This window comes from Schistocerca cancellata, chromosome 2 (genome assembly GCF_023864275.1).
Source record: "Schistocerca cancellata isolate TAMUIC-IGC-003103 chromosome 2, iqSchCanc2.1, whole genome shotgun sequence".
Lineage (NCBI taxonomy): Eukaryota > Metazoa > Arthropoda > Insecta > Orthoptera > Acrididae > Schistocerca > Schistocerca cancellata.
Window position 1 is genome coordinate 606508740 of NC_064627.1, and position 15878 is coordinate 606524617.

The 15878-nt window shown below is 34.5% G+C and overlaps 1 protein-coding gene across 1 annotated transcript in view; it reads left to right on the plus strand.

Moving 5' to 3' along the window:
* The window catches only part of LOC126157063 (nose resistant to fluoxetine protein 6-like), a gene marked incomplete at its 5' end in the record, with an annotated part of 297846 nt that extends 284836 nt beyond the window's left edge, over positions 1-13010 (plus strand). Inside the window, one exon of the mRNA XM_049916350.1 lies at positions 12857-13010. Coding sequence (XP_049772307.1) covers positions 12857-12972 — 116 coding nt within the window. The remainder of the gene's footprint in view (positions 1-12856) is intronic.
* Between the last annotated feature and the right edge of the window lie 2868 nt (positions 13011-15878).

Sequence of the window (15878 nt, forward strand, 5' to 3'; positions counted from 1 at the left end):
AATCTCAATATACTGCCTCTTACTTGCTTATATATGTATGAAATATTAAATTTCACAAAAGAAAGTATTTTAAAAGATGGAAATATCTTCAATTATAACTGTGATTACCACCCTCATGATACTAGGCAGAAACATTACTTGCATGTCAATACAGTGAGTAGAAACATTTGTAAGAGAGGAGTGTATCATACTGGCATAATGCTGTACAATCACATGCCATCCTATTTGAAACATATGCAAAATTTACAAACGTTTAAAGTGAAACTGAAAGAGTACTTGCTTGACCACTGCTTCTATTCTGTTTCTGAGTTTTTAGATACCAGAAAAGTGTGATGTAATTGCTCAAATATTCTTAATAAGTCCATCATTTTATTTTACTATATTAAATTTGTCACCAATATTCAACATGTATTGAATAATTTTTAATTATTTATCCTTTCAAAATAACAATGTGTATGATGATGTATATACTGTTCCAACCTGACTTGTCCTACATCGTTTGTGCAAAATATGTACCTAAACACGATTTACAGGACCAATAAAGAAATAGAAATACAAATACAAATATATGGTGATTAGCAATCTACATTTTTCATATTGTTGTAAATAGCTGAGGATGTTGAATATTCTCTTCAGAGATGAAGGGACTGCCACAAGATACTAAGTCAAAGTGGGTACATATGTGATTTACCTGGGATATAGCAGGACTCTTCAAGAACTGTAATATTTATTGACGACACTGGTTTACATATAAAGGATCCAACATATTTATAACAGACAGCCAGAAGAATAATGGAACAGACTTACAACTGGTTCACAGCAATCAGTTTATCCCTTAATTTTACAAACACTCATAGTAGGCAGTTCAAAACAAATTAAAATGACTTACAAGTAACAAGAGTATACGTCAGTAGGCATTTTCTGAATGAGGCTTCATGTGTGAAGTTCCTTGGCATTCAGATAATTAAAGTTGCAGCAGCTCATGGATAAGTTAACAAAAAAGCTTAGTTCTACCTGATTTACACTTAGAAATCCCTCTCATGGTGTTGTCCTTCAGATAAAATTAATATCATATTTTGTTTACTTTTATTCATTACTGTCTTGTGGCACAACTAACTGCAAAAATGCATAAGTGAAAAAAAGTATTTACACAACCATACAGTAAGAATATTGCATAAAGTAGGAAACTGAACATCTAGCATATACTTCTTTAGGGGGCCTAGAAACTCGTACAATTATGTGCCCAGTACCCATACTTCCTAGTGGTAAGGCCACCCACCCCCCAGGGCAAGATGGACCATTGGCTCCCAAGCTCTCAGGGAAAGGAAAAGAAATAGTGCAGTCAGGTGTTTTTCTTTCAACAACATGTACTCTTCTTTCTAGAGTATAAGTAATATGACCTAGGATTTTAGTAACAGTATAAAGTTTTTAATAGGGTCATAACGAACTTTTTTTTTGTCTACTTATAACTTACCATTTGTCTTCCATAATATTAAAAATACTCCACATCCACAGGTCTTGCCCCCCCCCCCTCCCCCCAAATCTTACAACTATCATATGGGTGCCCTTGCTTTAATGGTATTTGTGATTAATAAGAATGAATTTAGCATAAACTGTGTAACTCACAACTACAACACTAGGAATAAAAATTATTTGCATAAAGACTATGCATCCCTGTCTAGGATTCAGAGCTGAGTTTTATATTCTGGTGCTCAGTTCTATCACAGGTAGCACATAATCAAGAGACAGGACATAAAATGATCCCAGTTATCCTAAGAAAAACTGAAAGTTTACTTTATTTTTCATGCCTTTTATAATTTATCAGAATATTTAGGCATAAGAGTGTAAATTCCACCTAACTATAACATTTGTTTTAGACAATTTTTAACTTTGCCAGTACATAGAGGGCTGGTGGTGTTGTGTGGATAATTGCATAAATGCAACAATGTACTGTAATAGGAAGAACAATGACTTTTCACTTCTAACATACATATGCAAATTTAAAGTACTCTGGAAGAAATATCGAAGCAGCTGCATAAATACCAAGAGTACAGGTGGAGAATCAATGCTAAGAAAAGAAGGAAAAGCTGAAAGGTGAAAGGAATATATAAAGGGGCTCTACAACAGAAATCAACTTGAAGGCAATATTATATAAAGTGAAGAGGAAGTAGTTGACAATTACATTGGATATATAAAGCTGCAAGAAGAATTTGACAGAGCACTGAAGGACCTAAGCTGAAACAAGGCCCCTGCAGAAGACAAGATTCCCTAGCGATTATTAACACCCTTGGGAGATCCAACCATGACAAAACTATTCCACCTGCTATGCAAGATATGAGACAGCCAAAACAGCCTCTGACTTCAAAAATAATTCCAATTCCACAGAAGGCACATGCCTTCTTACTGAACCACCAGTTTTATAAGTTATGATCACAAAATACTAACACACTTTATTAGCAGAAGTATGGAAATATCTTTAGAAGCTGACCTTTGTTATGATCACTATAGATTCTGAAGAAATGTACGAACATGTGAGACAATACTGACCCTACAACTTATCTTAGAAGATAAGTTAAAGAAAGGGAAACCTATGCCCATAGCATTAATAGATTTAAAGGGTTAGTTAGTTATGTGTTCCATTGATCGATTCTGAATGATTCTTTTGTCAAAATGATGTGGGATGAGTCAGTTTACAGGATACATATACATGATTAGTACTGATGTTAATGAACACATTATTTTTTATCCTGCCCAAGCAACTAGACTTAAATACAAGTAAGTTTTCTTAATAGAAATAAGTTGTCCAAGAGAAATGATTTTAGGTTAGATTTACAATTTGCAGCTTTAATAATAGATACTAAAGGTCATTTTTTGCACTAAGTGTTTTTGTTATGCACCTCACTGTCCTTCTCCAATTGTGATAGATTATTTACGACAAATTTCATTAGCATATATGTGTGTTGTGGGAATGGAGTTAAAATGTCTAGCTCCTTGAAAAGGTATGTATATGATGTCCACGGGTGAACACCACATATTATTCTTACAGCTCACTTTTGTGCAATCAATACTTTCTTTCTAAGTTGTGACTTACTCCAGAAAATTATTTAATAAGACATTACTGAGTGGTAATATGCCAAATATGTTTGGGGGGGTAATTGGTTTGTCTCCAGGATTAGCAATCGTATGAAGAGCAAAATTAGATGAGCTTAATTTTTGAGAGGCTCAGTAACATGCTTCTTCCCGTTCAAATTTTCATCAATATGTAAATCAAAAATTGGAACATTCTACTCTATTTACTGTCTTCTACTCATGTTCTATACCAATCATTGTTCTGCCTATATTTCTTGTATAGATCTGAATATAGTGTGTGTTTTCATAATTTACGGAGAATCCATTTTCAGAACTATTTAATAATTCCTTAGAAAACATAATTTACAATATCTTCAGATGTTTTCTCTCTCTCATTGGATTTATTATAACACTAGCATTGTCTATAAGAAGTACCAATTGTTCTTGTTGAATGTTAATTGGAAGCTCATTCATGTACAGAAGAAATAGGAGTGGACCCAAAATTGAATCCTGTCGGATTCCTTTGTGATTTCTCCAAAATCACTAAAATTTTCTACTCTTCCAACATTGTTTGGATTATTCAGCACAAATTTTTGCATCCTTTTGCTAAGTATGATTCACTTATATAAAAACTGAGTTTTTCTAAGAGAGTAACATGATCTACACAATCGAACCTCTTGCAAACATCACAAAAAATACCAACTGGTGATATTTTATTATTTAAGGCTTGTACTGGCATTATTTTCAACTTTTCGTATTGTTGATTGGAATACTCTCTTTGAAATACTGAAGGTAGCAGGGGTGAAATACAGTGAACAAAAAGTTATTTGCAACTTATACAGAAAACAGACTCCTATTATAAGAGTCAAAGGACATGAAAGGGAGCAGTACTTAAGAAGGGAGTGAGACAGTGTTGTAGCCTAGCCCAGTGTTATTCGACCTGCATATTGAACTAGCAGTAAAGGAAACGGAAGAAAAATTAGAAATGGAATTAAGGTTCTGGGAGAAGACACAAAAACCTTGAGGTTGTAATTCTGTCAGAGGTAGCTGAGGACTTGGAAAAGCAGTTAAACAGAATGGATATTGTCATGAAAGGAGGCTATAAAATGACCATCAACTAAAGTAAAATGACAATATTGGACTGTAGTCAAATTAAATCAGGTGATGGTGAGAAAATTAGAATAGGATATAAAACGCTAGAATTAGTAAATGAGTTTTGCTATTTGGGCAGTAAAATAACTGATGATGGCTAATGCACAGGGGATATAAAATGCAGACTGGCTGTAGCAAGAAAAGGATTTCTGAAAAAGAGTAATTTGTTAACATATAATATAAATTTAAGTGTTGGCAAGTCTTTACTGAAGGTATTTGAATGAAGTGTGGCCTTGTGTGGAAGTGAAATGTGGAAAATAAGCAGGACATAAAGTACACTATTTACACATGAATGAACGAATGAGTGATCATGACCAGATTGTTAGTACTTAACATATAGGACATTCCGTCTCTGGGTACTTCACAAGAGAAGTACCATGAGTATCATGATTCAAGTTAAACTATAGCTGCTAGTGTCAAACAGAAATTCTCAGTTGAACTGGTAAGACATGGTTCACACTGGTACATACCAGTGGAAAGGTATAGATTTTTCAGAAACATTACACAGTATGTTAAATTAAGCAAAGCTATTTAAAAATGTGTTTCACATCTACATCTATATTAGATGAATTAAACAAAGCTATTTAAATACATCTTTCAGAAGATATAACAAGATGAAATTTTGGTAAGAGAAATAATTGAAACCAAAGATTACAGTGAAAATGTGCTTAATTCATTAGACAAAAAGTTGCAGGCAACTGGTATATTTTGTGATCTGTTAAAGGCATTTGACTGTGTAAATCACAATATACTTTTAAATAAATTAGAATATTATAGTGTAACAGGAAATGCTGCAAAATGGTTCAAATCTTATATCTCTGGCAGGAAACAAAGGGTGTTATTAGGAAAGAGACATGTATCAAGCTATTAGGCATCATCCAGCTGGGAACTAATTACATGTGGGGTCACACAAGGTTCCATTTTGGGGTCCTTACTTTTTCTTGTGTATATCAATGACCTTTCATCAGTAACATTACCAGATGCCAAGTTCATTTTGTTTGCTGATGATACGAACATTGCAATAAATAGCAAATCAAGTGTAGTCTTAGAAAGATCAGCTAATAAAATATTTGTGGACCATAATCACTGGTTCCTAGTAAATTCTTTGTCACTAAACTTTGAAAAAACACACTACATGCAGTTCAGAACTTGTAAGGGGTGTCCCACGAGTATATGCCTAACATATGATGACAAGCAGGTAGAAGAAGTGGACAGTGTTAAATTCTTGGGATTACAGCTTGATAATAAATTCAACTGGAAGGAGCACACCACAGAACTACTGAAGCGTCTTAATAAATCTCTATTTGCAATGTGAATTGTGTCAGACATAGGGGATATAAAAAGGAAAAAGCTGGCATACTATGCTCACTTTCATTCCATAATGTCATACGGGATTATTTTTTGGGGTAATTCATCAAACCAAGCTAAAGTTTTCCGGGCACAAAAACGTGCAGTAAGAGTTATATGTGGTGTGAACTCAAGAACATCCTGCAGAAGCCTGTTTAGGGAACTAGGGATACTAACTACTGCTTCCCGATATATTTATTCCTTAATGAAATTTGTCATTAAAAATATATCACTTTTTCTAACCAACAGCTCAGTTCATGGAATCAATACTAGAAATAAGAATAAACTTCACAAGGATTTAAAGTCCCTTAGTCTTGTACAAAAAGGTGTGCATAATTCAGGAACACACATTTTCAATAACTTGCCAGCAGCCATAAAAAGCTTAACAACCAATAAAACTCAGTTTAAGAGAAACCTAAAGGATTTATTGGCGGCCAACTCCTTCTACTCCATTGATGAATTTCTCAGTAAAAACAACTAGTATAACTTCTGCACAATTTCAGTGCCGTAATGTGTTCATTGTAAATATGTGTGTGTGTGTGTGTGTGTGTGTGTGTGTGTGTGTGTGTAAGTACAATCTAACTTCTGCACCATTTCTGTGCAGTAATGTGTTCATTGTATTATAGTAGTTGTATTACACATTTATTACCTTATAAATAAATAAATAAAACTTTTTTATTTTAAATTCAGTGCATTAGTCTTTGTAAAATGACTCTTTCATATAGTGTTCATTAAAAAATGACGATCATTCCACTTGGGACCTGTGGAATGGTACATTAGTTTATTTGTTTTAGTTGTAAATATTTTTCATGTATTGTTGTTTTTCTGACATGTTCTACATCCTGGAGGACCTCCTCACTATGGATCAATTGGAATGAAAGTAAATCTAAACTAATCTAAAAAGAGAGCATGGCAAAGACAATACAGAAACTGGACCCTTCTTCTTCATTGTAGCTATCAATGATTTACCTAATAACACAGCCCACCCTGTCATACATTATGCTGATGATATAACACAACTTACCACACATCAGGACATTTCAGGTCTGAATAGTGTAACAAAAGAAATGCTTGATTAGGCTCTGGACTGGTTTGCAGCCATAAGCTCCAGTGCAATACTGATAAAACCAAACAACTTTTAATGGGAACATCAAATGAAGTAGGCAATAAGTCAGTAAAACTCTTAGGTATTTACATTGACTCAGAAATCTGTTGGGAGGAACATGTCAATCACGTATGTGAAAAAATATCCCTAGTGGAATACCTTATCTTGAAATTAAGGGAGGTAGTGAGCTTGGAGTACCTTAGGGTGCCATGCTTTGGGTTATTTCAGTCACATGTTTAATATGGTCTGATTATATGGGGGCACTCTCCTCACATCAAGAACATCTTGAAATTACAAAAAATAGTCTTACACATAATATGTAAAAGAGGTCATAGGGATCACTGTCACCCTCTTTTTTCCATACTCAGAATACTCACAATTATAAATTTATATATTTATGTGTCTGTACTCTATATTAAAAATAATATTTCAGAATTTATTGCCAGAGGGGAAATACATGAATGCAGCACCAGAGCTAAGGGTAATTTAAACATATTATGCCACAGATTAGAAAGAACAGGATACAAAAAGTAGAACCGCTCAAAATGTTCAATAAATTGCCAATTCATGTTCAGTCTATGGATATAATTTTTTTTAACTTAGGTAGTACAGCTGGCTGTCATATCATCTATTTTATAACATTAAACAATTCTTTGAGATGCCTGAGGATGATATTAGCATTTAAAAGTTTTCTGTAGTTTAACATATTATTGTGTGCTGTTGTTAGTTGTGTGTAATTACATAGTATATACAATACATAATACACTATGTACAGGGTATACTATATACTACACAATATTATATTAGAGTGTAATTTATTGCATTAACTTTTAGATGATAGAACAATATACTCATTACAATTTGCAGATGACCAACTGATTATAGCCCAAGACTATGAGGACATAGAGTATATGACCAGAAAATTGATTCAAGAATATAAAAAATCAGGTCTAAATGTAAACATGAATAAAACAAAGTACATGGTAATTGGTGGAGTGAATGGAGACTTAATATTAGAAGAAGGGATGGGAACAATAACAGCTACTGAGGAATATAAATATTTAGGTGTGAAAATTACAAATGATGGGAAACAGGACAAAGAAATTAGATCAAGAATAAATTCTGGAAAGATGACAATCTCTTTATTGAATGGAATTCTCTGGGACAAACACATAACAACTGATAACAAAATAAGGATTTTTAAAACAATAGTTAGGAGCATTATTACATATGGTTCAAAAGTGTGGACAACAAAATGGCAACTGAAATCAAAATTATTAGCCACAGAAATGGATTTCTGGAGACGTTCAGCAAGAATATCAAGACGAGAAAGAATAAGAAATGAAGTAATCAGAGACAAGATGAAATGTAAAAATTCAATTATTGATTTCATCGAGCACAAACAACTTAAATGGTATGGACACATCAGACGAATGGAACAGGAAAGGCTACCAAAATGCATAATCGACTGGGTACCAATTGGAAGAAGAAAAAGGGGACGACCACCTGATACATGGAAACAGGGAGTTCAGTCAGCAATGAGGAAGAACAACATTCCTGAAGATTTATGGACAAATAGAGAAGAGTGGAGAACAATAATTAGTAACTTACTGTAATCTAGAATAGATGCTGGAAAAATGTACTCACATTGTAAATCCAGAATAATAATAATAATAAACTTTTAGAAACTATCCTGGTGTAATTTGGTACACTGACATGCTTTAAATGTATACTATAATGTTTTGACAGTAGTTTATTTTATTGTTGTGTATGTACTACTACATCCTGCGTGACAAAGCCAATATTATAAAATGATCCATGGTGAATAAAATTCTTGATTCTTGATTTGTTGACTGGACACCAGATTTCACCAGTTAAGATGGCAGATGACACATGAAGTAACAACAGAAAGAAAACTGCCCAAGCATGAATCATGCTGTTGTAGGTGAATGGATTAACAAGAAACATACATATTTAATAAGGAAAATAATCATGTTCTTCAATTAATTCTCAGTGAGTGGTATAAGGCGATTCAAGGTATCAAGAAAGGAAAGGTGTCTGAAATTATGGCATTTCAGTAGAAATGGCCAAATCTGGAGGAAAAGCTATGCAAAGAGAACTTAACAAAACTGTTCACAGAAAGTCTGGGAGGTACACAATTCCCAAAACAGGGCTACCCTATTTCCCAAGAAATTAGAAAGACAAAACATAAAAAGATCTTAATCTGTCATGTTCTCTTTATAATTTACAACATATTCATTGGAAGTATCCCAACTACACAGAGAGGACATTTGATTTTAATCAGCCAAAAGAACAAGCTGACTGTAGAAATGAATGTACCATGGACCTTTCGCAAATCATGAACTAAATTATAAAATGAAAGACAGACAATAAATTGCTACTATTTCTGGGATTCACAGATTCTGATGAAGCTAGTGACTCAGTTTCAACAAAATTTACATTAATTACCATTGAGGACAACATGTTGATTCAAATTACATTAATATACTAAAAAATATATGAGGTGTGTGAGAAAAGTACAGTGACTGATTTTTTTATCTACTAAAGTTTTTTATTTTAATCAAACAATAATATTGTCTGCTTCAAAGTAATTCCCCTTGGCAGCTGCACACTGACAGAATCATTGTTCCCAGTCTTGCTTGCAGTGCTGAAAGGCTTCAACTAGCAGGGTCTTCAATGTGTTCCACACATTCTGTCAAATAGTCTCCGTAGTCCCAAAATGAAACCCTTTTCAGGCATTTTTCAATTTCAAGAAAAGAAAAAAGTTGCAAGGCCTCAGATCTGCTGAATAGGGGGAGATATTTGAAAAAACACTTTGTTGACAGTTTGCCCTGGAGGAAAAAGTCCAAAAAGAGCAAAACAGCATTATTTTGCTCTTTGATTTGCTCATTTGAGCTTTTTTTCAGTCAGGGAGATGTCTCAGTATGCTACTCCTCACTTTGCCAATTTGTCTCATGATTGTACTAAAAAATTCAGGACCTGTAATCACACAACTGAACCATTCGTAGTCATTGACACTTCTATTTTGAACATCAATGCACACATTTCTTTGACTGTCCTTCTGTTCAGTTCTGAGGTTTTTTGGAATCATTTTGGCACAAATCTTTTGCATTTGCAAAACTTTGGTCAGAATTTCATGTACAGTGAAAGTGTTTAAGTTTAACAGGTCAACCATCATCCTCATTTTTAAACATTGGTCTGATCTCATAAGAGCATGCACATATGCAAAGTTTTCATTGGTTTCTGAAGCTGAAGGCCTCCCTGAGCAACATTCATCTTCAGCATTTTCTCAGCCTTCCAAAAATGATTTGTGCCAGTGAAAAACTTGTGCTCTTGATAAGGAATGTTCCTTGTAGGCCTGTTTCAACTTTCCAAAGGTCACACTTGTGGATTCCCAAAGTTTAATACAAAACTTGATGGCATAACATTGCTGTAAATTCTGCTGTTCACAACAAAAACACAACTTCACAGATGGTACTCTCAAATATCATGTGATGGCTGTATGGAGCTGAAACTTGGATCAAGCATCTGAAAGGGATGAACATACTAGTTTACACTTGCAGAACAACACATCATTTCCAGGTCACTCACAGTGTTGTCAGTGTTATTACTTCTCTCACACATCTCATTTATATCAGTGCTATAGTTTGATTGACTTCACCAGGATATCCATAAATTCTGAATTGGCAGAAGGATCAGACAAAAACACTCCATATTGCCAAAACTATTCTCAGGGCTCTTACAAAAAGTTTAAGATCCTCAAACTAGATAAGAAAGAACTCATGTTATCACTGCATAACTAAGCACTTTCATTTTGCATATGAAATCGTACTTTTTATTTCTAATGTGTATAGACTCCAACAATTATTTGATTAACTTTATACAGCAATATTGTAAGCAAGCTAGAAAATCAATTTAAATAAATCCAAAATAATGTAGAGTATAAATTAATAATGTACTCAAGAGGCCAGTTTATAAATTTTTGTATCTGGGATAATAGAAATCAACTGTATGGAAAGCAAAAGAAATTAACTGAAGACTAAAAATATGCATTAGTGATTTTGGTAAATTAAATAGGGTTTCAAAAACATAGTTTCCATTGTTCAACACAGTTTGGTTGTACAAGTAACTCTCATTGTTTTTACCTAAAGACAAGAGTGCTAGCTTCTGTTGCATGTCTCCACTACCTGTTGTCTAGTGAAATTATCTTCTGCAGCAACCCACCTAGGGTAAATAAAAGTAATTGTAAAACAGAAGCAAACAGTAAGAATATTGAGAAAAGCAATGAACATTGTATCTTGCAGAGGTCTCTTTAAAGGTCTTGCAATGCTTCCTCTCACTTCTTAGTACATCTGGTGTTTTTGTTGCTGATAATAAAACTCAATTTCAGCTATGTGAACTATGATCTACATTACCAAAATACAATACAAAAAAAATAATTTTCATTTAGACTAGGTTTCAGAGGGGAGTTAAGTACTTTGATGCAAAGATATTCGACAAGTTCTCATCTAACATAAACAAAGTAATTGGGCATCCCTACTAATTCAAAAGAAAATTATAAATATACCTGATTATCCACTCTTATAAAGATTAAATGTTTGAAAACTCATAGTAGCTAGATGGCAAGTAGCAGTGTACGTTGTGCACCTGCATGATAAGTAGAAATATATTGTAAAATGACCTCTGTTATTTCATATGTAGATAACTATTTTCTTTGAAAAATCCCAGTGTAATCAAGTAAATATTAAACTTCCAATAAAATATAAACATCACCTATTTAATATAAATGAAGAAGCAGCAGTTGTTTGCAGATTAGTGACCCTCCACCTAATTCATGAGCTTCAAGTTAACTGATGTAAGCATAGATATTATTAAACAGCATTGTTATAGTTTATTGTTAATTCAGTGTACAAATTAAGTTTCTAAGAGTTGATGCTCTTATCATACCAAAAATTTTGATGCAGTCCATATCTGTGAAGGTTCTCTTTGATGAGCTCTACAGAACACAATTATTTAATTATCTAATATATATGGATAGCACTGTGACCAGTATATTCTGGAGTTAAGAACTGAAAGTCACATCTCAGTTTATAATGAATGTCTACATCAGACACCATTTTACATACTCTCATACTGCTACATATCCCACAAGAATGGACCTAATTAGCCATTGGCAGGCAGGTTTAGCTTTTATTGGAACATATTATTTGCCCCTAACATTATTCAGTGAAAAAAATATAAAGAACTGAAGTTATTATTTTCAGAATGGTACGTGCAGTTTCAGCATATCAACTGATTTGTTAGTGAAAACACAAACTAGTTCAATATAACTATCATCATGCACTTTAGAAATAGAAGATGGAAAACCATGCTATATGTACACATGTGTACATATTGTACATCCTTAAAAAATGTGCATGAAAACTCACTTTAATTTGAAGTGAATAGTAATGTTCATCTTGAATAAATAAAATATGGAAGCAACAGACCTCTGATATTCAGATCAAAATTAAAATTTTTTTATATAATACAGTCCTTGTGTTTTGTACAAGTATGTGTCAAAATAATTTAGTTACATCCACTATACATAACACCACCTAGTAGAATTTTGCTACATCTTTTTGGTGTGTGAATTGTCTACTATGCAATAATGTAGGTCCACTGTGTCTTGTCAATAATGCTGTAACAGCATCACTTCAATAATTTAAATTTCCAGTGTTAGTCTGTGTGGTTTTAATTTTATTATTCACTTATGAACTCATGTAAACATTGTCAACTCTGTATCAGAACTGTATTATACAAATGTATGCATTGCATTTTACCATTATTACCAGGTATACATATAAATAACAAAATTTGTGTTAAACTAGAATGTGGAAAATCCCTGAAATTTATCACCTAAATATTGAGAACAGTGTTTTAAGGCTTACATTGGCTTACTGTTATGTCATTAATTACCATGTTAATTATTATTGTAATATTTATTCTGAGAACTCTTTGAATGCACAGATTTTTAATCATTTCTAAATAAGGGAAACTTTGATTCTCTTGATGCCCTAGACTGGTGTGTATAAATAAATATGTAAATTATCTATAGTAAATTTTTTTACCATAATAATTTCAGTATATGAACTTTTTCACTGTTTAATTGTATCTTTTTAGGTCGTGTGAGTCTTTCCATCAGTGCAATGTCAACAGATGACAGTGAAAGGAAAGTGGATGAGGAATCTCTGAAAAATGCAAGAACATCGCAAGAACAAGCAGATTTAAAAATGTAATTGGTTAACAAGAAATAAAATAATACAAAAATGTAATAAAAGGCAATTAAATAACTATTCCACTATATAATATTTTATTTTATTTAAATTTCTGTTTGCATGCAGTCATCCAATGATACTTTTTGCAGCTGTCATATTATGTGCAAGGCTTATTATGTATATTTGTGAACAAAGGTTTAATACATACCATACGCACAGTTTAATGCACAATACATACAACTTGGAATTCTGTCAGTGAATACACACATTTATTTATAAGAAAATGTTTTCATTTTGTTTTAAATGTGTGCCCAGTATGTGCTTTTAAGGATTGTGACGATTTGTTGTACTGCATTGAACCACTGAACTACTACTTGTTACTTTTAATCTTATCCTCTGTCTGCAATAACTGTTCTTATTTCTTGTGTTGTGGTTCTGTACATCATAATATTTTGGTGTCTCACGCTGAAGGCTTACAACAAAGGCGGAAAGTCTATGTTATATGCATAAAAGGAATATACAGTGAGATATTTATTTTTAATAAGAGCACATACCATGTCTCCCTGTCCCCCAGATCCTGCATCAAAACATCTATAAGAACATCTTTAAGAAAATCTTGGACCATCCATAAGAAAATAATTGGCAAAATGTCATACAGTGTAAAATTATGAGGAGACAGTACGGCTCACCAGTGCTTACCTTCGAGACAAAATTCCAGTACTGTTGACAGACACAATAAGAGTAGAAACAATCTACTTCTAGTTTATGGTGTTGTTAGTTCCTTCATTGAGGAAAAAAGAGGGCTAGATTTCAGAAGACTGGGAAGGAAGCCAGTTCACTCAGATCCCAGGATGTGAGGGACTGTCTTTGTGTGGGGACAAGGGAGAAGTACTGGGGTCTGCGTGACCTTTGCCTCTTTCCCAGCCTTCTAAAACCTACCCCTCTTGCCTACTTGATGGAATAACTAAGAGGTCTCAAAGCTAGGAATAGATAATGTCTGCATTTATTGCATATATCAGCAGTGATTGAATTTTGGCTCCTGAAGATAAATTCTGTCCAGACATGGAAAATCCTTGTGCTCATACAGTTTGCTCCAGTGATTCCTCTTTTTTGGCACATCTAATTCTAGTACACTGACAGTTCAGATTTGGATTCCAACTTTTGATAAAATGACATCTGCCCCTACATCCTATCCATGGCCATTTAATGAATAGATAAACTGCATTGCTTGGTTCCCTAATTGTTTCCTTTTTACCTCTATGTGTTAAAACCAAAGAAATAGCGAAAGGCAGGCCAAATGTTGTTTATTAAGATGCTGTATCAGGGTTACAGCAAGCTAGTATTGGGAAAGTGGTTCTTGGCTGGAGATTGGCAATGGAGTGGGTGAACCACTTGATAGAACACTATTGATGAACAGGAATAGGCAATGAACAAGTATGGTTCAGTACATCTGAAACAGACAGACTGCAGATTCTGGTAGGCGATCCTTGGACCCTGGTGCAGGGGTGCTGATGCAGGCATTTCCCATGTACAGAACCAGTACCCAGGCTACCACATCAAGCTACCAGGAGCTGGCTGACATCTGTGAGGTGGCAGTGGGGCAGCGAGGCAATATCCTTGCCCCTGCATTGGACACTCAGGCAGGGGTCATTGGTTCGTGGCCCAGCAGAGGCAGCATCATAGATGTGGTGATGACCAACACAAGCTGTGCATCATCAGACAGACCAGCTGTGACGATCTGCTGATGGGCTGCTCCTGGTTGTTCAAAGCCCATTTCCATGTGGTGACAGTTGTGGAAGGTCCCCTGTATTGAGACTGTGTAGAAACATCTGGAGCAGGGTAGACGGCCTGGTGTGGCATAATTGGTGATCAGTAGAGAAGATATAAAATGTAGACTGGCAATGGCAAGGAGAGCGTTTCTGAAGAAGAGAAATTTGTTAACATCGAGTATAGATTTAAGTATCATGAAGTCGTTTCTGAAAGTATTTGTATGGAGTGTACCCATGTATTGAAGTGAAACATGGACGATAAATAGTTTGGACAAGAAGAGAATAGAAGCTTTCGAAATGTGGTGCTACAGAAGAATGCTGAAGATTACTTGGGTAGATCACATAACTAATGAGGAGGTATTGAACAGAACTGGGGAGAAGAGGAGTATGTGGCACAACTTGACAAAAAGAAGGGACCGGTTAGTAGGACATGTTCTGTGGCATCAATGGATCACAAATTTAGCAATGGCGGGCAGCGTGGAGGGTAAAAATCGTAGAGGGAGACCAAGAGATGAATACACTAAGCAGATTCAGAAGGATGTGGGTTGCAGTAAGTACTGGGAGATGAAGAAGCTTGCACAGGATAGGGTAGCATGGAGAGTTGCATCAAACCAGTCTCAGGACTGAAGACCACAACAACAACAGCTGTTACAGGGAACATCACATTCATTGTTATGAGGTCAATTTCCTCATAAAACACCTTAACCCTTTCTAAACTGCCACTAAACCAGAAGAGATATATTTTATGAACAATTAACAAGTATTTGATGCTGGACATTCCATAATCCATTTCTTATCTTTCCAGTCACACTATTCAAACGATGATTTCATAAACTCCTCAATTGAATAGTAGCATTTTTCCACCAGGAGATTATATAGTTTTCTCTTCAGTGAACCTATATCCATGCTCAGTACATCTCTACCCTTGAGTTTATTGTAAATTTTCAGTTCCATGTACTGGGGTGTCTGTTGGTAGAGTTTTAAGCAATGTTGTGGAAGCATGAACTTTTCTTTCTGTATAGTGTTGTACATCTATGTCTACACTTACATGGTTACTCTGCTATTCACAATAAAGTGCCTGGCAGATGGTCCAATGAACCACCTTCAAGCTGTCTCTCTACCATTCCACTCTAAAATGGCACAAGGGAAAAACGAGCA